Source organism: Argopecten irradians, chromosome 9 (genome assembly GCF_041381155.1).
Source record: "Argopecten irradians isolate NY chromosome 9, Ai_NY, whole genome shotgun sequence".
Lineage (NCBI taxonomy): Eukaryota > Metazoa > Mollusca > Bivalvia > Pectinida > Pectinidae > Argopecten > Argopecten irradians.
In genome coordinates, this window is record NC_091142.1 from 9,438,698 (window position 1) to 9,460,243 (window position 21,546).

Sequence of the window (21,546 nt, forward strand, 5' to 3'; positions counted from 1 at the left end):
CTATCATCTGGTACAACCATCATCTGGTACAACCATCATCTGATACAAATCTCATCTGGAACAACTATCATCTAGTACAGCTATCATTTGGTACAAATATCATCTGATACAACTTTCATCTGGTACAACAATCATCTCCTACAACTACCATCTTGTACAACTTTCATCTGGTACAACTTTCATCTGGTTCAACTTTCATCTGGTACAACCATCATCTCGCACAACTCTCATCTGGTACAACTATCTAGTGGTGGGACATCGGTTAGGGATTCAAAACTGATCCGATGATAGGATCAGTTAATTTAATCAGTTACAAGAATATCTTCCACAACAAACTGCAGTGTTATTTGATTGCCCTCAAACTACTAAAAGTTGCTTAATTGCTGTGTGCGTGTTTCTCACTTATTTTGCTATCATTTTTTCATATATATCTTACATCATTATTGATATTGTGTTACTCTGTTACTGTATATAAACTGTATATCAATATCAAACCCTAACTCACTTTTGTTAATTTATGTACGAACTTGCACACTATATACTATATTTGATACAAGAGGCCCAGAGGGCCTGTACTGCTCACCTGGTTTTTTTTTAGTAATTATCACAAGACTCTGACAATTAGAAAAATAAGCAAAACTGACTTCCAAAGTTTAATTTTGAATCACAACCATACATTGATGCTATTGATACCATACAAATGTGCTATCCAATACATAGGTTCAGAGACAAAGTAATTTATATGAAAATAGTAGCCTAATTGACCTTTTTGACCCCACATCTATTGCCGTCTAAGGCCCCGGGGGTCAGCCCTATCATTTGTACAATTTCAAATCCCAACCCTATATGGATGCTACCATTGCATTATGAGTGCTCTTCCATGCTTAGTTGCAGAGAAGAAGTAGTTTATATGGAAATAGCTAAATTGACCCCTTTTGACTCCACCCTTCAGTCCCCCGGGGGTTAGCCCCATCATTTGCAAAATTTTGAATCCAAACCCTATAAGGATGTAACCATTGCATTATGAGCGTAATCCCATGTTCAGTTGCAGAGAAAAAGTCATTTATATGGAAATTGACCACTTTTGACCCCGCCCCTCAGGCCCCCGGGGGTCAGTCCTATCATTTGTACAATTTGGAATCCCCACCCTATAAGGATGCTTCCAATGCATTATGGGTGCTATCTCATGCTTGGTTTCAGAGAAGAAGTCATTTTATGATTTATATGAAATTGCTAAATTGGCCCCTTTTGACCCCGCCCCTCAGGCCCCCTAGGGGTCAGCCCCATCATTTGTACAATTTTGAATCCCCACCCTATAAGGATGCTACCATTGCATAATGGGTGCTATCCCATGCTGAGTTTCAGAGAAGAAATTGTTTATAAGGAAATAGCCAAATTGAACTCTTTTGACCCCACCCTTCAGGCCCCCCGGGGTCAGCCTCATCATTTGTACAATTTTGAATCCCCACCCTATAAGGATGTTACCATTGTATTATGGGTGCTATCCCATGCTTGGTTTCAGAGAAGAAGCCGTTAATATGGATATAGCCAAATTGACCCCTTTTGGCCCCGCCCCTCAGGGGTCAGCCCCATCATTTGTACAATTTTCAGTTAGTTGCCCATAAGGATGCTACTATTCAAATTTTGTTGAAATACCACCAGCGGTTTTGGAGAAGAAGTCAATTGTAGACGGACGACGCGGTATCCCATAGGCTCACCTCGGTCCTTCAGACCAGGTGAGTTAATAATCCTATAGTACAGTAGTGTTGTGGTAGACTAGTAGTTGGCCCTGCAGGTAGGGCATAAGAATTGTACCTGCAGTCCCTATTGCATGATCGTAAAAGGCGACTAAATTTAGAATCTTATCTTTTCTCTTTTTCTAACTGACTTTATCTTTCCTAATGCCTCCCTTGACACCGCCTTACTTTTGGCCTTGAGTTCATGATCAGTGTTCGCCCCTGTGAGGAAGGCACTGGGTTCTGTCCCCTGGCCGAGAACTTTATCCGATTAATCGGTTACGAGAAACAAGAACCGATCATCGGCATCAGAAGGCTCTCACAAGTCGTCAATCGTTTATATCCCATGATCGACCCACCACTGCAACTATCATCTCTTACAACTCTCATCTGGTACAACTATCATCTCTACAACTACCATCTGGTACAACTTTCATCTGGTACAACTACCATCTGGTACAACTATCATCTCCAGGAGTCTAACTATTTATAGACACATTAATGTAAAACAATTATTCATGTACAACTATGTGTATCATCTCATTACTATCACCACAGGTCTGGTTTAAGTCATACCCAGGTAGGAAAATGTGAACCCAGACCTCGAAGCATATTGGCATTTTTAGCAAATAACACCAAATGACAAGTAAAAATAAAATATCTTACGAAATTCCCCTAATCTAAAAATGTTAACAATGATTTGTGTTGCCAAGTAATACATGCTGTTAACATCTACTCATGCCTGATCATCAAACGCAGGGATCCACAACATACACTTGTCCTATAGCTAACTAACAGAAAAAACTTTACAATAATGCCGACTAGAAATATTGAATGGACATAAAAAAAATACTGTATTAATTAGAAATGTAGATAATTTAAACAGTAAATAAAGCCACAAAATATTCTCTAAAACATTTTTATTGTTTTCCTCTGTCCTTAAATAGGCAGGAATTCTGGTCATAAGTACAAGCAAATAACCAATTAATATATGGCTTCGTTGATTAAAAGTGGAATGGATGATAGGTTCAAATCAGTATATGGTATCTTCATGGCAAAACCATATTTTAGAAATAAAAAGTTCTTGAAGGTTGGTATTTTTGGAAAATTGTGTCATTTGTTAATCTTACAGTTTTTACGGTTGATGTCTAATGTTCTGGTATGCTACGGATAACCGTCGCATGTATAGATCGAGTAGCAACAGTTGGGTATCCAAGACGAAAATTTTGCACCCGTCATGTTACTGCTAATTATCAAATATTTTGTTTAACACACATCATCCTATCAAAGTAAAAATTGTGGAGTGAATTTGTAACCTGCATTTTGGTACCATTCTTACTTCAAATTGTACTGAAATCTTCTCATTATTAGTGAAAAGATATTCAGCAAATGAACCAACTGTTCATTCACTACTCCTTATGAAATGTAGAGATTAGTTATAAGAAGTTGAACTGAAGATAAACTCAAATGATTTGATACTGGACATTTACATTAAATGACAATACAGAATGATACAAAGGTGTGATAAGGCTTTTGACTCCCTTCATCCAACATGTTCTTTAAGTAAGTATTAGTCAACGACTTAAAGCACTAGTCCGATTGGACTAGTGGCTCCCCACCTAATAAAAAATGGAAAATATAATATATTTGCAAGAGCAGTGGTCAATTACATTCTTCAACACATTTTGAGTGCATAGTGTATCCAAATATTTCAGCCTGGATTCAATATTTTGTGAAAACACGTTCACGAACGCATTCAGACAGCTAGAATGAATATACGTACCCGGCCTACTATACCTTTTGGCCGGGTACGAAATGGTCCCTATATGTCGTAGTGGAGCACTGCCTCAGAAAATCACTCGGGCACAATTTTCTATACTTTGTTGTAGGTTTCCAATTATTTTAAGCATATATAATATTTTTGTCCAAAAGAAGCATAACGACCATTCTTAATATCTACTTTACAGGGGTTTCATTATCTTTCAGGAGAGGCAGTACAATTGCAATTTCAGGGGGTACATTTCTATACCATCTGTATGCTATCTAATGTAATTAAGCCCAAATCAGGCGGTACCACAGCCAGGTTCAACCGGCAAAAAGTACCGGGTACCGCCTGATATTGAAACCCCTGACTTTACCACTTCTAAGACTTCAAATTCATAATTTGTAGACTTGTCGTATAATTTTCCTTCGCAAAAGACCATCATAGGTATATGTGAAACAATAATGTGAATTGGATATTTTATACAGTTCAGTTTTATTACCTAGTAGATATGTGATATAAAACAAGTAGGATAAAATGCATTAAAACTTTTTAATAATGATTTGCATGATCATTACATTGCTCCATTAGCAGTAATAGACACCAACTGTAGCTCTAAAGACGACACCATTATCTGTCTAAAAGTATTTTGAGCTACAATATTGCAACTACCAGACAGCGAGACTGTAATTTGGGTCAAAAGTCGTAGACTGATCATGACTGAAGAGCTGATTAAAAAGCAAAACGGCCATATATTTAATTTGGACTAGTGATTAAATGGTCAGGCTAGTAAAATTTTGGGGTTTACTAATCCAAATGACTATCAGCAAAAAAATTATTAACGTCACTGAGACTGAATATAGTAGATCCGAAAGGGAATGATCCATGTCATTCAATGAAAAGACGGATCTTTTTCCTTTGAAATATTGAATACACATAGGAATTTTTTTACCTAAGTCTGCTTCTAATTAGCAGCAGCATACATATATTCTCAAATTCAATGTATGGCTACTAAAATTAATTAAATTAATTTCAGAAAATGCAAATGGGAAAACTATAGGGACCGAAAAGAACCTTATACCGGTATATGAAATCTAATCGAATTCTAGAGCAAGAAACAAAACTTCAAATTCCAAAATCCAAGATGACAAATTAAGGGTCTCTTAGCCATGCACATGACTTATTGGTCTTAAAATACATTCAATATATATGCACAATTAGGGCCAAGGGGATGCTACGAAATTTGAGAGATCCTTTCAGTAACTTCTGAGAAATAACTGGTAACAAACTTCAATTATCAAAATCAAAGATAGCGGTCTATCTAACATCTTGGTCCTTTGAATTATTTATCAGTTTAGCTGTTTTGCCAATATGTCTAATCTGTACATGTTAATCAACATTTTTTTCCAAATATGAATCATTCTTGGTTACCCCCTTAGTATGATTTTTTTCTGTAATTGTTACCATTAGCTGTTCAGCAAAATTTTCTGTAATTGTTACCATTAGCTGTTCAGCAAAATTTGCAACTATCTTAAGTCCAAGTTTTGAATGCAATCAAAGGAATCATTACATAAATAAGATGTATTAATTTCTTCAACACACATTTTATAGACTTTCACTGTAAATTTCAACATTTATTCATGCTAATCAGTACAGCATGCATGCTCTGAAGACCATTCAGGTATAACTCAGAAACTGAAAGCGGCATCATCATTCATTGATCAGCGAAGGCTACAACATCTAACAACAAAAGAGTTAATTAAAGGATAGTCGGGCACAAAAAGCCATACCATTTTGAATTAGTAGCAACAACATCTATATTTATTTCGGGGATTGTGATTATCGCGACGCGGAGTGCTACCTATACGCTGTCAGGTGTTACGATGCTGTGGCAGTCAAACATTTGACACCATGACGTCAACATTCACTTAATCACAACTAGCGAAACGTCCAGGCTAAACATCCAAGCACATGCAGAATGTTTGTAGCATCTCACCAATTTGACAGATCTAGGAAATCCAAAGGCCTTCTTCTAAGGCATCAGAATCATGCCTTGTCCGGATTTTCTCAAGACAGGAACAAAATGTATAGTTTGCTCTTCGTACTATTCAGCAGCCAGGTAAGTAACTGTGCTGTCCAATAGGTTAATTTTATCCGAGAGAAAACGGATACAAAATTCCCGAATTCACAAATTCTATGAAAGTTTAGGATGCAGAGAAGAATGCAGAATGTTTTTCGCAATAGTATAGTATAATTTCATAGCAATACAATGTACTGTAGAGTGTTGACTGAAAAAGAGGACAAGAAATTCAAGAATGGCAAATGCACCTCTAATTCAAACTTCACAAAATCGTATTTTTAGCTGTCCTTTAAAATATCTGACAAACTACAAAGACTGGTACCATTTTCAATAAAGTTTAATTTTATTTGTTCATTTTCCCAGATTTTCGGCTGCAAATGAAGTCAGTAATCTGAATAGCATGAAGTAAATTAGTCACAAACCACTGAACCAGACTCAGCTGTGGAGTAATGTTACATAGTGACGGAATGAATTTGAAAGAAAAAGAAATTGAAATGTTAGTAAGTCCTTGACATTTCTTTTTTATTATAAACTTATTGACAATTGTCATAAAAGTGCCACCAAAAATTACCAGATAAATATGATTATCTATCAAGAATAATGCTTCATTTTAAATTAAATTTGCTGAAAGTTTTATATCTAATAGCATAAGATACAAATTTATGCATGTGTCAACAGATCTTTCGTCCTTTTGGTGGGTAGTTTGGAGCACCCGGACTAACATGACGTATGATCTGGTCTGTTACCTTGAATGACCATAGTTGCTGTAAAAAAAATAAGATACAACAGGATCAAATTCTCGGTTTAGAGTTTTGCTCCTTTCAGTTTCAGTTCTGAAATATTGGAATTTGAAATGTCTACATCTGCTACATCATACACAATTTTCTATATAGGATGCTATCTAGAGTCAGGCTGAATACTGTCTGCAGTTCTAGCTTCTGTACGTCTGTAGCTCAGCCTCAAAACAAAAATACGAAGACTCTCCTTTGCATCCTGAAAAGAAAAATGGCCTTTCTCGTCAACATCAATTTAAAGTCTGTAAATTGTAATGGTCAAAATATCTTGGATGAAATCATGATAAATATGTAGACTTTGTAAAGCTTGGCATATAATTGAATATAATAATACTGTAAGGTTTCAACCCAAGTCAAATTCAAACAATATGTTATTCAATCATAATAATGATTTCAGCTTAAATCAATATTTTGTATTTAAATCTGAAATTTATAGTTTATGTTACAAGAATCAGCATTAACGCAACCATCTTGAACAAAGAATGAAACATGGTGAATAAACCAGGAAATATTTAAATAGCTTCAACAAAAATAAGTCTCAGCAAATTATTACTTCACGTTAACCTGTCATATCCATCAGTTAAATTATTATTATATCTACTAATACTTACACTACTAGCTAATGAGCTGCACAAATAAATCTTCGTGTTTCTGTCGTCTCAAAACATCCGTTTTAGAATAACATAATAAATAACTAGACTACCAAGAAATTTGTATGCTCAGCTTAGTTATAGCACTCACTGAAAACTGTCAACTGTCATTAATTGAAAATGATAATGAAAGTCTAATATCACTGACTTTATGGCATCCCCCCCCCTACCCAAAAACCAGCTAGGTCTCCACACAAATAAAACCAGTCACACACTTGGTCATCAATGTATTGACATCGATTTAGAAAACACTTTTCAATGATACAGCAAGATTTCGTTGATCAAACACTAGAGCTAGTTTATTATTAGCTATAATTTGCCTCCAGTTATACAATTATGCCTGTTGCCTCTTATTAAAAATTCTTCATAGACCGTTGAAAGATAATTATCACATTGACTACAATATGGAATAGAAAACTAAAGAGAATATGTTTGAGAACACAAATTATATGATCAGCTAACATGGTTCTTGTATGAACCATTTTTTTTTGTTATACTGATGACACAAATCAAACTAAACCATACTTCATCCTGCATATTTTAATTAAGGAATGAATCCCACTGAACACAAATTAAAACTATTTAAGTGAATAGTGTATTGGTATTCATTAATATGAATATTTCTCCAAGAATCTTTCTATATACGGCAAATAAGCAGGATGGAAAATTTCATACAATGAATCATGGCACATTGTCTTTTAAACTACATCTGTCTGAATACTTTTTGATATATCTTATCAAATATATTTACTTTTCACAAATGGTTAGAATAAAACAAAAGCAAATGTGTATGCAAACAACTGTAATTTGTCCTAAATGGAGTAAAATAAACGGCTAAATTCACAATGGGGTGTGTGTAAAATTCACTTCCTCCATTTTCCGACTGGGTTAGTCATATTAGGTCATCATGGCTAGACTTCCTGTGTCATACCCAGGAACCAAATGCACAAAATTATCATTTTTCATGTTAATTCAAGCTTTGTATTGAACTATCATATTTATATAGAATGCCAAACCTTTAAGAATTTGAGTATTGTCCGTCGTATGTCAGATGGCTGGGTTTGCCTGCATCAGAGGTCTCCGTGTAAATGGACCTTGTGAAATCACGCGGCAAGTGGGACGGGCGAAGCCGGCTGTCTGTCAAGTCACGTGACTAGACTCCATTTTGGAACTCCCTTACTTGTTGCATACACATGTGCTTTTTAATATTCTAGAAAGTTCTCAGCATAACGACAACACTTATCACTCACAAGTGAATATCAGATATTAGATTGTGATATTGACAATAATAATGACACTAAATAGAGATATATACACAACAAAATGTCTTAATTTTGACGGGTACAATAAGTATCCGTGTTCATTGGTCAAGCCAACATTTTGACTTCCAAGCGTTTGTCGTTACCAAAAATTCACTACTTTACCATTAAACTACATCAATACAGAATGTAGTTCACAACAAAATCCATATTTTTACAAAAAGAATTATACTTACTTGTTTCTGACTGCTTGTAATCTCCTCTTTCGGTGGTCTACCTGTCAGTTCCGCCTCACCTTAGCAAGTTCCGGTAGTTATACAGCGCCGTCTAGTTGCTGGCTCACCAACAAGAAGGGAGATTACTCTAAATATTGACATTTGATACATTTTTATTTTACTTTTCAATATATGGTACAAAACTAACAAAAAGAGAAACTGTCCCGAACAACCTTAATAGAATTGCAAATATTACACTTCATGTATTCTACTACATATATATGTAAGCTAACGTTAGATATCTGGATTTTTTTTCTATTAGCCATATGATTTCATCACTGTTGCTAATTCCTCCATTTAGATATCAAAATAATGAAAAAACAAATCGGGTAAATGAAGTCTTGCGACAACCCTAAACGCGTTATGTTTCTAACAATTAATATAATAGAATATAGCAGAAACATATACTCCATTTTTACGATCGGCATCGGCAGATGTACAATGTACCTCGGTATGTGTTTAGGGGTTTTTAGATAAACTCTTAAAATATTTATTAATAAAACAAAACGCACTTTCGGTTTTGAATGCCTGATTTTCGAAAAACAAGGTAAAATTGCTTATTTTCATGCTTTCAAACATCATAATAAATAACATCAATCGAGAAAACTGATCACGTCAAACCATGATATAATGTTTAAACTTTCTGTTGATACACTTAAAAGTAGTTAGCCAAGGCAAAATGTAAACCGGAGGTCCCTCTGCCTGTCAACAAAGACAAAGAAGGAGTTTCCAATCTCTCTCTCTCTCTCTCTCTCTCTCTCTCTCTCTCTATCTATCTATATATACATGTATATATTTATTTCTGAATATAGAGAATTTCACCGGACTTTAAGTGGTCAATGAAGTTCATATTCCACTAAATGGAAGCCTTATAGTTAAATAGTTAAATAGTATTTCATGATTGTAATAATTATTATCCAGTCTATTTTAAGGCAGTTGATGTTGGGTGCTGAAACAACAAGGAGGTTAAGATTGTTTCTGTTTATAAGAAAAATGATGTTTTAATAAAATTATTGGCCTTTTAGCAATTTTCTACTTAATGACCAGCTGGCAAAATATTTTAACAACTTTTTCTGTTTAACGCATTTGCCTGTCTCCCACAACCAGCTGCTTAGGATGCGTGAAGCCAATATATGGTCTTGGTAGTGGAGCTGTACAGAGCTGCTGTCCAGCTACTTGAGCAGTAGGAAACAACAGGTTAACGTAACGCTACCCAATTTAGAACGCTACCCAAAATGGAACGCTTTTGAAATATGTGATACAGAATTTTCAGTTTACAATCTAAACTAACAATAACTGTCCTGAACAAAAATTAAGGTGCTGACTAATAACTATGACAATTTTAACATGTCATTTTCTTTCCAGTTGCCTATTATCTGTATTTAACCCTCTTGCTGCCAGAGTATACATATATGTACATTGTCGGCTGACTGCCAGAGTGTACATATATGTCCATTTCAAGTCATCCCGTGTATGTGGCGTAAAACTCGCTTGATTTTCAACAGACTGTCGTGATATTGGTCTCAAATGAATCTAGAATCACAACTCTATAATATATACAACGAAATATTTCATTTTGAAATAATTTATGGTACATAGTGACTTTTTAATGTCCCACTTTGTCAAAAAAACACATTTTAACACATGACGTAAAAATTAGGAAAGATGACGTACATTTTATGTACGGAACATTGTGATGTACAAGGCAATAGTTTTTAAGAAACCCATTTAATTTTCAGCAGAGAATAATTTGCTAAAATAGCATAAGGTCTTTGATTTCAGTGATAACATCATGACGATAGAAATTGATGTGAATACTATGAAATAAGATATTATAAAAGAAATGCACAGCGTAGTTGCGAGTTTTAGCTCTGCTGAGGTAGGAAACGGTTGCAAAATGATGACGTTATTGAAGCCGTTGTCCTAAAATGTATAAATATATTGGACCAAATTATGTTTTTCATCAAAATAAGACACAGAAGAGACACCAAATGAAAAGAAAACACTCAGTGCAAATACAAGGTTACTTTGGGTTAGAGGGATCTAATTACTGACGTCTGAATATCGTATTATCGTAAGTGGTTGCAGCGTTACAATTTCGGTACTTTATATATCTTTTACATCTTAATTAATGTAGTCACTCCGCCGATAAGCACACAACTATACGTTTTTTAGATGAATGACACCATATACGAGACATGTTAATAAAGAATATTATTCAGAAAACGATTCTGATATGGAATTTGATATATCAAACGATGATAAGTAATGCTATAGGCGAGGACCGCCAGGTCTCGAGGACTATGGACGAGATCCTCATGACGTATACATTTATGTGAGTATGTGGAAGACATGAGGTTTATCGACTCGACAGATATCAAATCGGATCATATTGACTACTTTAACCTGTTTTCAGTTCCCGGAACGGGAAATCGGTTGATTAAGATCATTGTCCAAGAGATAAACATATACGAAAGGTAGTATTTTGATCAAGAATGAGTCAACACCGTGCTCCTGATTTAATGCATGAATGGCAGGATGCAAATCCAGATAAAGTGACATGTGTAGAGCTACATATCTCTCCAGTGGTGACTGACAAAAATGCATAGTATCTTATGTCCATTAAAACATACCCATCGATTTCCCGTTTTTTCAATTTTTTTTACTGTAATAATAATATTAACCGGAACAGGTAGTAAAACTATAGGTAACTAAGCACATTAACGCACATATAGACAAATATCTGCTACCCAAGACACCAATTTCCTCAACAAATATTGTAGATTCAGGATATACAAATACTATATGGGCCACGTAGATAACTTTTGTTAACGAGCCAATATTTAAAAACAATTATTATGATTGTAATAGTGTAAATAGTTCATCTACGTACCTTTAACTGATAGCAATATCCGGTGTACGAATATACATACATGTAGTGTAAAACACTAATAGATACCCCTTTCCCCTTCCACAATTACACAACGGTAGTAGTACTAAGTACCATAGCACCACACTAGCAGACTTCAATGCATACATCCCTATAAAAGTCCTTGAAGCATTTACAACGATTAGCTAGCCATAACGTTTCTAGTTTTCTAGGTTTTTCCTTCTTTTCTATCTAGTTTTTTTCTTCGTTCTATCACGTTCAACAAAAACCCTTACTGTTTATAACCCCCCTGATCATTTACCAGACTCAAATATCCGTCGATATTGACGGATGGAAAACAATAGCAGGTATACCGATTCATTCAATTTCTTTATTTCCAAATCCATTATTCAGCATATAGGATTAATGAAGAAAAGAGGGACATGATACCACAGCCTAATTCTGGCTTTATTCAATCGGACTTTCAAACTGCGTAATAAAATGTAGCCCGGAATTTGACAATCGACGAAAGTATTGTGAGTTTTAAAAGTAGTGTTGAACAATACGGATTTCCTAACAGTGAATTGACAAAAAAATAAAAAGAAAATAGAAATGAAAATAAAGACAATAGAACATTTTGATCATAGGGATATGATAATTATTGATTGATACAGTGTTATATATTTGGATATTTATATATCCTAGTGTTCAAAGACCAGTTTTAGTCGTGTTATGTGGATATATAAAAGTAGGTAAACATCATATCCTATAATCCGTATACATAGCATGTAGAACGCCTAAAAAACTAAAATGGGTCCAAATATTTATTAACTACAACTAATCCCTGTGATTCTGGCGAGAGCATTTTCAGTTTAGGATCAGTAGCCATCACTTCACATTTGAGAATAAATAAAAACCGTACAATATGGTCAGACACGCCTAGGTTCCATCAGTTATTTTTGAACACAGTGTAGTCTAAACACGAAATACACATAAGTTAAATCAAAGCGCGTTTGTTAACTTAATTTTAATGACTCCACGCTCATAAGAAAACGCGAGTTTGCTTTGCATATATGATAATTATCGTTTTCTATTACAGAAAGACAAAAGTACAAAATATTTGACTCGTTTTGGCCAAGTCGGTTACAGCTGCATGTATTTCTCTCAAAACACTTGGAAGCTACATGTACAGTGCAGAAATATATTGGTCTTCGTTTATAGTGACTGGAAAACTGACATTTTGTTTCCGATAGCCTCCCCACAGCAGTAAATCTTTGAAACTACAAATTACTATTACAAACCTTTCAAAAAAAAAAAAAAAAAGATTTGATACAAATGTATTCAAAAAGTGAATAATTATATAGTGTAATGAAACAAAATATTGGTTTACACTACGTGACAAGGAGAATCAAAAGAAATAAATTATTATCGTATTTTTATTCATTGACAAATCGTCATTATTGCTTGCAACATAAAAAGAAGACAAGAAGTTCAATACCCCTGTTGTAAATGTCAATATAAAGTACATGTAAGTGGTACTAATGGGGTTTATTTTAGGCCTAAGATCCAAGAGATTTTTTCAAATAGGCCTATGTCACAGAAGGATTCGGACATGGTGCTCTCTGTGTGAGGCCGGACTGTGTGTTGTTCAGGGAAAAAGGTTTAGGAAATATCACTCTTAGCGAAACTTCAAGCGTGTTTAACAAGAATAATAAATAATGCACATTGAACAGTCCCATTTCTTCTCTTTATTTTATTGTAAAATATCACTGAGGTTGATGACGTAAATGATTGGGATTATCAATACTAAACTGGTACTGCACCTGCAGCTGCATATAAATAAACAACGTCGCGAACTTGACGTTACGTCATTAATTCTGGCAGTGACGTCACATATTTCAAACAGAGTTCTGGCAGCAAGAGGGTTAAAATGAAAAATAATGAAATTTTGAAAAACTCCGTGAAACGACGTCGTGCAACAACCCTAAAAACAACATATATTTTAAAATAAGAAAAACAAGTGCTGAATGGAATATTTTTGAAAGACATTTGACTTGCATAAACTAAAAAATGTTTAAACTTTCTTTAAATGAATTCAAACATTTTTTATCATACCTTGTTATCTATTAATCAAAATTTATTTAGGAGGTTTTCCATGTTGGGTACTCAAACCTCGTCACGTTAGACTTGGAACCGTATGCAGCGACTGTTTGGATGTGCAGAAAGGAGTCACTCAGGGATCAATTTTGGGCCCACTCCTTTTTAATGTTTTTGTGAATAATCTGTTTTTATATATAAAGTCATTTTAAAAAGTTATATAATTATGCTGATTACAATATTATTTTTAGCTCCAGCAAAAATGTACACACTCTAAAAGAAAGCAAACAATACATCTGATTACCTGGTTTAAAAAAAAATCAAATGAAAGCCAACCCAGAGAAATTTCAGTCCATATATGTGTGTATATGCGGAGGAGGACTAAAATATGATCAACGCCATCTTCTTTCTTTTCTTCAACTATATTTAACGTACATGACGTCATAAATATTATTACGTCACAATATACAATATCACGTCACTATTTGGCGTACATTTAAGACATACTGGGGCCACACAAATGATTTAAATCAATAATTGTTATGAATTGATATATAAAGTTGTATATCAATGGATGCATTATAAATAATAGTGAAATGATTTAACTAATCTATAAATATGTAAGTTTAACCAGTCTCTGGGATAACACTACACATTTCTAACAATAAACCAGTCTCTATAGATATTACAAAAAATGTTTAAAGTTCCATTTCAATGATAAATTAACTCTTTGTCCAGTTCTTTATCTTTTGCACAGCATCAGTCTTTGCTGCACGAGTAGTCGGTCCAGCTCTGGCATTTTGTGCACCACATCATCTTCCACGTTGATTTCCAGAGAATATAGTTTACCTATTGGTCTTGTAGTCGTTCCATTCTTGGTTCTAATAGTCGCTGATCTGACGAGACCATCTCCTCCGACGGCGAGTTTCTCTATAATGGCTAAAGGCCATTTGTTTCTTGGGCTATCATTATACACTAACATTACGTCACCAACCTTAAGTTTCTGATCATTGTTTCCGGAAATACATTGATATTCCCTCAAGGATGTTAGATATTCCCTTTTCCACCTTGACCAGAAATGTTCCAAGACTTGCACTTGTACCCGGTATAACTTGTTAGCGTGGACGTGTGTCGTTGTAGAAGTTTGGATATCCTCGGTGTTGCTTATAGGGTATGGAAGGGATGAAAGTTTCCTTCCGTGCAGTAAATGCGATGGTGTAATTGGGTCTTCATCCAACAAATCTGATGGCACATAAGTCAATGGACGATCATTAAGAATTCTTTCGATCTCCACTCTGTTTTTTTACGAAAGGAAATCATGTTTTGGTTGATTTCAACCATCTCAGCACTATTTGACTATCCGACCATAAAACAACGCGTGATAAATGCAATGTTGATGACAAATATTGTGCCAGTTTTACTCCTATAACTGCCCCCATCAATTCTAATTTAGGAATGGTTAGTTTTTGCAAGGGTGCTACTCTATCCTTAGCCATAACAATCGAATACTGTTGCCCGGAAACAATGTAAGCGCATGCTCCGTACGCTTTCATGCTTGCGTCTGTGAAGAATGTAATGATGCATCCTCTTTGTTTTCAAGCGAATCTGTGAAAGAAGGTCGAGGGATTTCGATTTGTTTAACCTTGTCTAGATCTGATTTTATTTCAATCCATTCCCGGAAAATTTCTTCTTGTATGGGTTCATCCCACTGGAGTTTGTTTTGCCATAAAGTTTGAATTAACATCTTAGCCCGGACGGTTATTGGACTAATAATTCCTAGAGGATCAAAAACCTTTGATGACTGCCGTAATATTGCTCTTTTTGACACAGTCTTGTCCTTTAAATCCATCGGTTTCTGCTCTGCAAATGTGATAGTATCCTTGATAGCGTTCCATCTTAATCCTAAGATTTTGATAGGATTGTCCTCATCCAAGACTTGTTCTGTAGAAACAAGATCCATTAACTTCCGATTGTTAGATGCCAATGATCGGAGATTGAATCCAGCTTCGGCAGGAAGATGACGTGAGAAGTCGTAGTATCGTAGAAGATCGTTTTCTGAAGAAAAACTAGACAAGATATTGTCGACATACAAATCCCGTTTAATTGTGTCACTTACTTCATTTTGATACTGGTCCATGTGTTTGAGGAGGGTCGCATTCAATATGAACATGTGTTTGAGGAGGGTCGCATTCAATATGAAGGGCGAGCACGTAGCTCCAAACAAGACTGATTTGAATCTGTAAGTGTCGAAGCCTCCCTCTGGATCTGAGGTATCTTTCAACCAAAAGAATCTCGTCACATCGCGATCCTCTAACCCTCTATTGAGGAATGCCTTCTCTATATCTGCTGACGTAGCATATTTCTTTTCACGGAAATGTAACAGAATGGTGGTAAGGTCATTGAGCTGTGGTGGTACACCCATCAGACAATCATTCAAACTTTGGTGTTGTCGAATTCGCCTGACAACTGCAGTCAAACACTATTCTGATTGGTGTAGTAGATGAATTCTTTTCTACTGGATGATGTGGGATATAATGTATTTTGTTATTTGATTTCACAGTTTCGTCCATCTTCTCTATAAATCCACGTCGCTCCTGTTCTGTAATGATATCATCATATGTTTGCAGTAGGGACGGTTTTACAACATTCTGTGCACGACTGAAAGCAATATTTCTGTTTGTAGGTAAAGGTGCGTGGTCCTCTTGCCATGGAAGTTTTGCGTAATATCTGTTTTCCCTTTGTTCTATTGAAGAGGACATCTATGAGTCTAAAAACTCGCCATAATCTTTCCCGCTCTTTTTATCCTCAGTTCCTACCGCTTCCACTTTCCAAAATTGCTCTATGTCGCATTCCTCCTGTCTGTGTAAGAGCATGACATTCATCATTGAAATGTTCGACATTTCTTTGTTTCCTGATACAACTGGGCCTGACAAAAGATAGCCAACCTTTGACTCGACAGCAGTAGGGCCATTTCCTCGACAGCAGTAGGCCATTTCCTCGACAGCAGTAGGGCCATTTCCTCGACAGCAGTAGGGCCATTTCCTCGACAGCAGTAGGGCCATTTCCTCGACAGCAGTAGGGCCATTTCCTCTGACAATCTTATCCTGAACAATTTCCCAGTAGTAATCCGCGCCGACGAGCAAAGAAATCTCAAACGAATCGTCATTTTTGAAAGGATGGGCAAGTTTCAGACCCGACAAATATTTGTGAAATTCCGACCGTAGGTTTGTATCGGTACCGCGATTTCAGGAACAATCAACACCTCTATTGAAACGTCATCTCCGTCACCCTACTTCCAGTTTTCTCACTCTTTTGTTTGTGTCACGAAAACCCGAAAGTTGCACAGACTCCGTTCTGTGTGGTCTTAATTGTAATTCAGCCGCTAATGATTCCGTGATAAAGGATCGCTGAGCGCCTTCGTCAAACAGGATGTTGGTTTCAACACAAGCGTGGTCCGAACAAACGGGTGCGATTGCCGTTTTCAACATAACATCACGGTGTGCGTTCATCAAAGATGAGTGCATGACGGACGCGGGTGCTCTGTATTGGTGATCTTCTCCCTTGTTACTATTATCAGTTCCACTCGATTCTTTCGCGTTGTGTTTTTTGTGTGTGGTTCTCTCTCTGGGAGTGTAACTTGTTGGCGTTGAGAGTGCACACCAGCTATATATAAACTTGTGTGATGCCGTTTATGAAATTTCCTGCAATTACCTTTTGATTTGCATTCTGCAAGTCGTTGGTGACCTAAGCAATTGAAACATAACCGCTCTTTCTTTACAACTGACATGCGTGCATCATGATCTACTACCTTACTACAGTTAGTGGCGTTACGTATTAAATCATTACAAAACAAGCACGCTCTAGTTGTCGCGGTAGATGACATATCCTTCGAATTCCGATTGTCGAATTGTTTTGTTGATCTATTTCGCGTTTTCGCGCTGGCAAGCATGCCTTGCAAAAATCTGCTGATCAGATTATATCTTCTATTATTGGTGATGTTGAAATAAAACAGTAATTAAGCTTTTGGTTTCAACTTTGACTCGCTGTTGAATTTCGACCTCCACATCTCAGATATTTGTAGAAAGGCCTCACATCAACTATAAGTTTTGTAAAGGATTGGCTCTTAATTGACGTTAGAGGGAAAACGATCAATTAACTACTCTTTTATTGTTTCAAATTTTAACTATTGTAAAGTGAAGTTGTGAAGTTTTTTTTAAATTGTAAAGAAGTTGGCACCAGAGTATATACAGGACCTAATCTTTTTAAAACAATCTTCTTATAATTTCAGACACGAAAGAAAGGTAGAGTTTAGAAGGACAAACATGTTTAGGTGTGGGCAGAGATCATTTTCTTTTGAGGCATCCCGAGTGTGTTACAGTCTGCGAAATGAATACAGGTAAGTTGAAAACTTCAATGAATTCAAGAGTCTGGTTCACACCTGGAATGACCCAATTGGCACTTGTTTGATATGCTTGTCTGCTGCCACTTTGTGATGTCTGTTAACTTCGTCTATGTCTGCCAACAGTTTTAAATCTCTTTTATCTATTAATTTTTCAATTTTATATGCTTATTTTCCATTGCTTGTACTGTTGCTTCTGTTGATATGTCTCTGCTAATTTGCTTTGTAACTTCAATATCTTAGCTAGTGCTTCTAAGTTTATTCTATCAAAAGTTTGTTTGCGATAAAATAGTTTTAGTTAAAACACACGAGAAAACGCATACAAAATATTGATATAACGATAAAATGTTGAGTTGATAAAATGATATGATGAGAAAACTTTCATATTTTGTTCGAAGTGTTTAGATTAAGCTGAAAGAGAAAGTAATTTATTACCATACTTAGTCGTCCATCAGACGATATCATACTCGTTCTTGGTGACAAACACACTGTTTTCTCTTTCAGAACTCGTATTTTCTGATATACAACTACATCTTTATCTTTCCAGTAGTGTAAGTAAATCTCGGTCGTTGTCATAATGTAGTTTTTGTTTTTCTGGGTTTTTTTAAAAGATTTTTTTTACATTCAATTTTCATTCAAACCTTGTGTCAGTCTTCTGCATGGTTTACGTCAACTTCACCAGCTGATGGTAATTCTAGTTACTCCAGGGGTTCCTATCACTTACGATCTCTACATCCCTGGACTAACTAATAGTGAAATTGAAGACAACTCAGCAGAAAACATTTGACCAATCACAGGCTAGCAAAGGTTTCCTTTGAAGACTACAGAGAGAGCGACGCCTATCATCGAAGTCATACAGTCAATCACAATGTATCGGATCTTTTGATGTACATCGAATGACTAAATTACCTGTTCTATTCTGTTGTCTCCAGTTTTACTATGAGATAGTCCAGGGGTGTAGAGACCGTAAGTGATCGGAACCCCTGGGATATCGAGGATGACAAAAGGTATTCAGTACGATACTCCTTTCAGTATCGTACTGAATACTCTTGTATAAAGGACAATGATATTCTGTTCATTTTTAATTCAACCTATCAATAGACTTTTATATTCATTGATTTTTTGACGTGAACATAACGTATACGTGTATATTATATATGTATATGTTACTTATTGTTTTACCTTTTCCGTTTGATTTTACATTTTATTTTTCTTCTTTAAAATTCAATTTTGTTGAATATGTAAGTCTTCAATTTGGAGGAATAAAGAAATGAATGGATTAATATTATATGATAATAAATGTGAGGTGCAGTTTTAATCGATAATTATACATGTTTAGAATTTTATACCCTAGATTTGTTCCTGCTTTTGTATGCGGATGATGATATTCTCAGAAAAAACGAAGGCTTCCAAGATATGTTGAATTCATTAGCAAATACACTAAAATGTGGGGTTTAAACAGTCAATACAGGTAAAACAAAGGGGGGAGTCAGAGCCAAGATTTATACATATAAATATTGTGTCCCTTCCTCTATAATGTTTCTGGCCATATTTGGTTACAGTTCGTTTTGCAGTAGTGATTTAAAGGATTTTACTATTGTTTACCTTTATTGGGCCCGCATCATCTGTCCCAGAGTCAAGATTTATACAATCTATGTTCATCTCTCCCAAGGATATTTCTGGCCAAATCAGTTGTATGACAGTGATTTAGTTTACATTTGGTCAACTGATAAATCAAACAAAGATTAATGTTATGTGTGTGTGCCGAAATTTACATAATCATAAATAAAGAAGGGTTTTAGATACGTTATTCATCACCAAAAGTTACCAACATTACGACAGTCACAATACTTACAATGCAGATGTTTTGATTTTACCAGTACAAATAATAGCCCATACTGAATTTTGCTAGTGCTGCCAAAATTCATGATAATTTAGTCTACAGTTCAATGTAATGTTGTGGTTTACAATTTCACTTCAGATTTACAATGAATAATTTGAATAAATTTTACGGCTTAATTGTACACATCTTATGGTTTTCAATAGATTAGTAAAGACCGAAATAATGTCAAACTATTCGCTCATTTAAAGAATGCTCCACCGCTGACAAATGGTATTTTTTCACTATCAAAAACAGGAGCAGACGATCAAGTATTTTTCTGAAGTTACAAAAGTTATTTACTTTACACCGTTACCACCACTGAAAAGTTTGAGCTTTTAATTTGACTTAAACTAAGATTTGACTTAAACTATAAAAAATATTTGAACTACAAAAATTACTTACTTTAATTGAAAGTTTGAGCTCCCAAAAAATTTGACACTATATCCTTATGAATGGCACTATGCACCCTATATGGTAAATGAAGATTACTGATTGCGCATGCACCAAAGGCGAAAAAATGGCATATATCGCATGCACAAAGGCGAATATTTATGTTATTTTTTTTTGTGTTAATTAGATATATATATATAACACACGATTAAGCACCAATAATTGTTCAAATGATGAATATCATTTATGCTCTGTCGGCGGTGGAGCATCTTTTAGCATCTTTAAAGATGCTCCACCGCCGACAAATGGTATTTTTTCACCATCAAAAACAGGAGAAGACGATTTAGTATTTTCTTCAGTTACAAAAGTTACTTACTTTACACCGTTACCAACATTGAAAAGTATGAGCTTCTAATTTTACTTCAAGTTAAAAATATGAAAAAATATTAATTGCATCCCGAAAAAAATCCTATTTTGGAATGAAGTACTGATTGCGTATGCACCATAGGCAAAATAAATTATTTCATATTATTTTTTGTGTTAATTAGACATATATATATATACGATAATACACCAATTATTATTCAAATAATGAATATCATTTATGCTATGTCGGCGGTGGAGCATCTTTAAGAGACAATATTGTTTTAAACCGATAAACATCTTCGAAGTGATATTTTTTCTCACGTCTTGACAAAAATGGTTTGCAATCTTATTTAAGAAAACTAATAAAAACAAATATACATTTTATAAAAGAAATTTCCAGACTGCTCATAACTGGCAAAAAATTTGAAATACTGTTTTTTCTTCAGTAATCTATTGCAAACCATCTGTTTCGATGATTTAAGCAAGGAAAATCATATAAAAGGACAGATAAACATATCATGATGCATTATAAACATTAGTTACAACACTGAAGTTATGCACCGTAATTTTTTTATGCCTTAAGTATGTTAATATGGAAACATACCTGCAGAAATTATTTTAAAAAGATGCTCCACGATGCATAAACAATACACATCATGTGAACAATAACTGATGTTTCATCGTGTTCATATATGTCTAATTAACACAAAAAATAACATAAAATGATTTATTTTGCTTTTGGTGCGTGCGCAATCAGTACTTCATTCCATATAGAACATTGTGCCGCGGAATGTTTTCGGGATGGAATGAATTACTTTTTTAATATTTTTCATCTTGAAGTGAAAAAAGAAGCGCAAACTTTTCTATGGTGGTAATGATGTAAAGTAAGCAACTTTTGTATCTGAAGAAAAATATAAAATCGTCTGTTCCTGTTTTTGATTATGAAAAAATACTATTTGTCAGCATTGGAGCATCTTAAAGATACTT

The 21,546-nt window shown here is 35.0% G+C and overlaps 3 protein-coding genes across 4 annotated transcripts in view; all 3 read right to left on the minus strand.

The window, feature by feature from the left end:
* Positions 1–13,951, minus strand: part of LOC138331372 (profilin-like) — a 32,691-nt gene extending 18,740 nt beyond the window's left edge. The window contains exons 1-2 of one of the 2 annotated variants that reach the window (XM_069278943.1): positions 13,827–13,951; positions 8,518–8,644 (exon numbers count right to left, since the gene is read on the minus strand). The gene's annotated coding sequence lies outside the window, so the exon portion shown is untranslated. Of the gene's footprint in view, positions 1–8,038; positions 8,396–8,517; positions 8,645–13,826 lie in introns of those variants that run through there. The other variant, XM_069278944.1, reaches the window with a different exon arrangement.
* Positions 13,952–14,264: 313 nt separating this feature from the next.
* On the minus strand, positions 14,265–15,075 carry LOC138331411 (uncharacterized). Its single transcript, XM_069279011.1, has 2 exons — positions 15,068–15,075; positions 14,265–14,817 (listed from the first exon to the last, which is right to left on the minus strand). Exons 1-2 carry the CDS (start codon positions 15,073–15,075, stop codon positions 14,265–14,267), a joined length of 561 nt encoding a protein of 186 aa, XP_069135112.1.
* On the minus strand, positions 15,072–15,944 carry LOC138331414 (uncharacterized). Its single transcript, XM_069279015.1, has one exon. The coding sequence runs from the start codon at positions 15,942–15,944 to the stop codon at positions 15,072–15,074; it is 873 nt and encodes a 290-aa protein (XP_069135116.1).
* Between the last annotated feature and the right edge of the window lie 5,602 nt (positions 15,945–21,546).

What these genes read in the sequence shown, in the direction of transcription:
- LOC138331414 (XM_069279015.1), bottom strand. Translation starts at nt 15,944, where the DNA reads ATGGGTGTACCACCACAGCTCAATGACCTTACCACCATTCTGTTACAT.